The sequence below is a fragment of the Herpailurus yagouaroundi genome, unplaced genomic scaffold, assembly GCF_014898765.1.
Source record: "Herpailurus yagouaroundi ecotype Mexico unplaced genomic scaffold, PumYag 67641, whole genome shotgun sequence".
NCBI classification, from domain to species: domain Eukaryota; kingdom Metazoa; phylum Chordata; class Mammalia; order Carnivora; family Felidae; genus Herpailurus; species Herpailurus yagouaroundi.
This window is the reverse complement of record NW_024420442.1, coordinates 3807911-3813148: the sequence shown is the minus strand read 5'-3', so window position 1 is coordinate 3813148 and position 5238 is coordinate 3807911. Positions and strand designations below refer to the sequence as shown.

At 51.1% G+C, this 5238-nt stretch overlaps 1 protein-coding gene across 1 annotated transcript in view; it reads right to left on the bottom strand.

Annotated features, from left to right (window-relative positions):
• Positions 1-3122: 3122 nt before the first annotated feature.
• LOC121025457 (testis-expressed protein 13D-like) overlaps positions 3123-5238 on the bottom strand; it is a 3332-nt gene continuing 1216 nt past the window's right edge. The window contains exon 2 of the mRNA XM_040468003.1: positions 3123-4226. Within this exon, the coding sequence (XP_040323937.1) occupies positions 4177-4226 (50 nt within the window). The 3' untranslated portion in view covers positions 3123-4176. The remainder of the gene's footprint in view (positions 4227-5238) is intronic.

The window sequence follows — 5238 nt, the reverse complement described above, 5'->3', positions numbered from 1 at the left end:
GCCCCTCCTCCATGTGCTCTCTCAAAATAAATAAAACTTAAAATGTATTTAAAGTCACATTCTCAATATGAATATGAGACTGCTCATGTCTTACTGTGAAGGGAAAAACAAGTGTTGGAAAGAACTACGTACCATTATTCTGTTTCAGTAAATAAATTCATATATATCGTGTCTGTGAGGGCTTCTCGCCTTCCTCCCACCTCCGCCCCCCCCCCCCGCCCCCGTGCTGGGCACAGAGTCCACCACAAGAGGGGTCCAGATTGGAACCAGCACTTGTGCAGCCGAGGAGGCTACCAAAAAGTACGTAACGTGTCCCGTTTGGTGTGTGTGCATATACGTCCATGTACATGTGTCTGTATGTATATCAGACAAATACATTAAAATATAAACAGCAGTCAGCCCCAGGTTTGGGGATTGTGGGCGGTTTCAACTGCTTTTTATATTTCTGTTTTGGTCAATCCAAGAGAGCGAGTGTGGAATCTCCTCGGTTCTCTCTGGCCATTCTGCTCAGAGAGGTGAACCGGCTCTGTGAGGGGACCAAGCCTCTACTCCTACCGGATATCAGGACTCTCCCCTCATGGGGAGCACGTTTAGTTCAAAGAAACATGCATTGGTTTCCCACTGTTGCTTAGTGCGGTCACCCGGCCTCTCCCGTGCTTCCCGCGTGGCCCTGCCATCCCCGGAGCGAGGCAGAGGTGCGTTTCTCATGGCCCGTTGCCGCCTCCTGTGACCCCTGAGCGGCCATGTCCCCGTCTCTCCACTATCCCCCACGCTGCCTGCAGAGGCCCCGCAGGAAGGGTGCCACGCGAGCCGTTCCCTCTGCAGCTGAGATGAGTGGCAGTGGGAGCGGGGATGGCCCCGGGCTGTGCAGGTGGGGCTGGGAGCCGCAAGCACCCCACAACGCTCCTCTTCTGTATCTCTGTCCCTGCACGTCTCACCAGGCTGACGCCCGCGGGAGCCATGGCCACAATCCTCTTCTTCCAGCACCTTCTTTCCTATCACCAACACACCCTAGCCACCGAGGCTGACTCGTGCCTTCTCCTGCCCCTTCCCCCTCCAGCAGACTGCCTCTGTGACTTAGGGTCCTTTCATTACGGCCAATTCTACCAGTCAAGGTATTGACAGACCCTGTCAACGGCTATTAGTTGGGAAGGGCAGAAGTTTGAGGCTCGGTAACATGGTAGAAAGGGCATGGAGTTTGGTGCCAGGCAGATCAGGACCTAGGCTTCACCAACTCCCACCTGAATGGTTTGGGGTAAGTTATTGACTTGCCATATCTGTAAAATGGGACTAAAATATCCTCCTCGAAGAACAATTAATAGAGGAATCTACTATACCTATACTTCACAGAGCAGTGACTGTCACCAGTGGGATAATGGCCATAAAGTGTCACATAGTCGGCACTCAGTGGTGTGAATGGGCACTCGCTGGGTATCCTTTATACCTGTTATCCCATCATCACAGAGCAAAACAATAAGGATAGAAGAAGGGAGCCAACACTTTTTGGGGGTCTGAGAAATTCAGTAGTTTGTTCAAGGTCACACAGCTAGTAAATGGCAGAATAGGTATATGAACCCAGGTCTCTCTGGCCCCAAAGCCCAGGCTCTTCCCTTAAACAGCTTCACTGCTTTTATGTGCATGTGCCCGGCCCAGAATCAAGGGATAACTGAGAGCCAACCTCAGTGATTCTGGCCAAAGATTTCTGGAGGTTTTTATAAAAAAAAAAAAAAAAAAAAAAAGCCCTGGAACAGTGGGTAAATCACACAGAGCGTTGGAGGAGCTATTCCCAGGGAGGAGTCTGCTTTCGCACAGATCTGAAGACATTCCGATGGACAGCGGAGTGAGTTGTGAAGCCCTAAATGAACCAACCGTAATGAAATCTAGGGTGATTTGTTCACATTACGCTATGGATTACAAAGTTTCTTGAACTTCAGCAGGCACCAGAAACCCCTGCTAGGCCCTACTCCCTGAACTTCTGGAGTCAGGTCTGGGGTGGTGCTCAAGAATTTGCATTTGGAACAAGTTCCCAGGTGATCCTGATGCTGCTGGTCCAGAAACCACCCACTGAGGACCACGAGATAAAAATGTGCTGTTGGGGCACCCAGGTGGCTCAGTCGGGTAAGCATCTGACTCGATTTCGGCTCACGATCTCCCGGTTCGTGAGTTTGAGCCCCATGTCAGGCTCTGTGCTGACAGCATGGAGCCTGCTTGGGATTCTCTCTCTCTTCCTCTCTCTGCCCCTCTCCTGCTCGTGTGCACTCTCTATCTAATAAAAACGAAAAGAAAAGAAAAAGAAAAGAACAAAGAGAAAAAAGAAAAGAAAAAGAACATATTGTAACATTCCCAAGTCCCACCTGCGTCCCATCCTCCCCAAATCCCGGGGAGCTATGAGCACACACAAGAGTATCACAAAACCAGCCCGTAACCCAGGAAACCTAGCTCTGGGTTGATGTCCTGGACGGTTCTCTTCCTCCCCAGGGCTCCCTTCTAGTACGCAAGGCCTGCTGGTCATCGGGACCGAGGGGCGAGAAAAAGCTGGCGGGGTAGGATCGGTTCTCTGCCCCTTCCCTGTCCCTATACCAAGCAGGCAGCCAGGCTCCACTCCGTTTGCCTCTGGGAACATCTCTGCCAGAACCTGGCTGTTTTCCGGAATCCTGGGCACCTCGATGGGATTATGCACAGGAGGGAGGGGACGGTGCCTTGCGGGACAGAGACGCAGAAGGGAAATTTCTGCTCGTCGGACGTCTAGGAGACGGGGCCTCGGGGAAATGGCTTCTTGGTGCACATGGGGAGCCTGGACACAGGCGTTCGGGCTCCCGGCCCACACAGAAGCCCCCTCTCCACCTCGCCTCTAGTGCCCCACGGGCCCAGGAGCAGCAGAGAGGCCCGCCTTCAGGGGACTGTGAGAGGACGCGGACAGTGAGAGGCGCAGGGACGATCACAGTGGACTGAAGGCCTCAGGGACGTTCCTCCTCCTCCCATTCTTGGCTGACCGGCTGGAAGAGGAGAGGCCCCCTAATAGCCTATGGGATCGAACTTTCCCTCACTTCGGTGGGACCGTGGGAAGATGCAAGTTTCAACTGCCTGCCCCGAGGAGACACAGCACCCAGGAGACGCGGCAGGCCGGTGCACGCTCTTTATTGTTAAGATCAGAAACCTCTGACAAGAGTTTGAGCTTGGTGGGCCGGGATTTCCCCGGGGGAACTCAAGAACACCTTTTGTTCAGACTGGAGACCGTGGAACTTCCCACCCCCGGGGCTCCCCCCACCTCAGGGGAGCGGACAGCCAATGGAAGAGAAGGGGCCCGGGGGCGTTCCCAAAAATGTTGGTGCAGTTCTTTTTTAATCCAGTTAGCCTTCCCGAGAGAAGCACCGTCCATGGCACGATGTCTGCCCTCGGAATCCATTTTGTTCTTCATCCACTCTTGACTGGAAAGAGGCTTGGGATAGGGAGGCCCGAGGCTGAGGGCCCAAGTATGCAGCCCTTTCAGACAACCGGGAAAATAACGGTGCTTCTCAAGGGAGGGAATCAGCTGGACTGTCAGAAAAGTCCCGCCTTGACTTTTGTGAGGCTAATTTCGCCATCTTCACCACCGCCTATCCATCTCCGTTGGGATTGATGCACTGGGCGGCACAGTCATTCCAGCCCTGCCACGGAAGTGTCTCTGATGACGCCTCCAGAATCATCGAAATGGATCTTGATGTTATTTCCACTGGGGCCGCGCCAAAGCCGTACTACGTGTGGGGCAAAGACCCCCCGCCCCCCGCCGGTGTATACGGGCTCTCAGATTAGGCTCTTCTGTCATCTAACCAAAGTCGTTCCGTTGGTTTATAGTGCATGCACCAGACACCTAACATATAATTGTACTTACTAACAGATACTGACCAATTAAGAACTGTTTGTTCAATGAATTAATGAATGAAATTCAACAGACTCACTATAACCTATAAAATTTAATACTATCCTCCCACCGACCCTTTGAAATCTGCTGCCGCACCCTTTTTTGCAACAGAAGCCTCCGATGCTAACAAAATCTGTCTGCTTTCCCTTGTTCCAAGATGTGTGCCAGAATGTCGCCTTTTCCCTGATTTCTTCACACTCTACTAGCTCCAGGCAGTTGAGGTCTCACTGAGGTGAGGCCTGCTGGGAGCCAGCGGGTATTTCAGGAGGGTTCATTCACACGCTGGGAGCTGGAGTTTCTTCGACTTCACGGAAGGTTCCTGGAGCTTAGAGACACAAAGAACAGGCCCTCAGCGGTGAATGTTGTAAAAACAAATCAAGAAACAAATACGAACCCTGCTGCAGTTCACGGCGTAACAACAGCATTCTCCAGGAAAAGCGTCCCGGGTGTGCGTTCTAAACGTGTGATTGTTCTTAGCCGCAGGCCTGCTATTGTGGGAGAGAGGAGGTTAATGAGAACACATAAAAGAGAAAAAGAGTGTTTCCTCCCGACAGCCTCTCCAGGGTGTCAACCAGTCGGTAAGAGCCATCCAGGGTCAGCCACCTGTGAACCTAAATGCAGCCGGAGGAATTTTCCTTTAAATGATTAATTAACATATTCAATAGAATCTGGGTGTTGTATGGAAGCGATGAATCACGGGAATCTACCCCCAAAACCAAGAGCACACTGTACACACTGTATGTTGGCCAATTTGACAATAGATTATATTTAAAAAGAAAACAATGCACATTACACACACACACACACACACACACACGTGTAATATGAAACTGGGGAAAGAGATCCACCTGTGAAAATAGCTAGATTAAGGTATTAAAAATGGTTATTGCTTGATGGTAGGATAAAGAACAATTTGGGGCGTTTTTGTTTTTTTTTTAATTTTTTTTTTTCAACGTTTTTATTTATTTTTGGGACAGAGAGAGACAGAGCATGAACGGGGGAGGGGCAGAGAGAGAGGGAGACACAGAATCGGAAACAGGCTCCAGGCTCCAAGCCATCAGCCCAGAGCCTGACGCGGGGCTCGAACTCACGGACCGTGAGATCGTGACCTGGCTGAAGCCGGACGCTTAACCGACTGCGCCACCCGGGCGCCCCCCTGGGGCGTTTTTGATTTTTCTATGATATAAATAAAAGAGGCAGTTTTTGATCAGAGGGGGCTTCCAGAAATTGATTTCTCTTTGGAATATGTCTCCATTCTTTCCTACTTGCCTAAATTCGGTGAGGAGCTTGTTTGGGGTCAAGGCTTCCCACGTGGCTTAGTATACAGACTTTCTTGC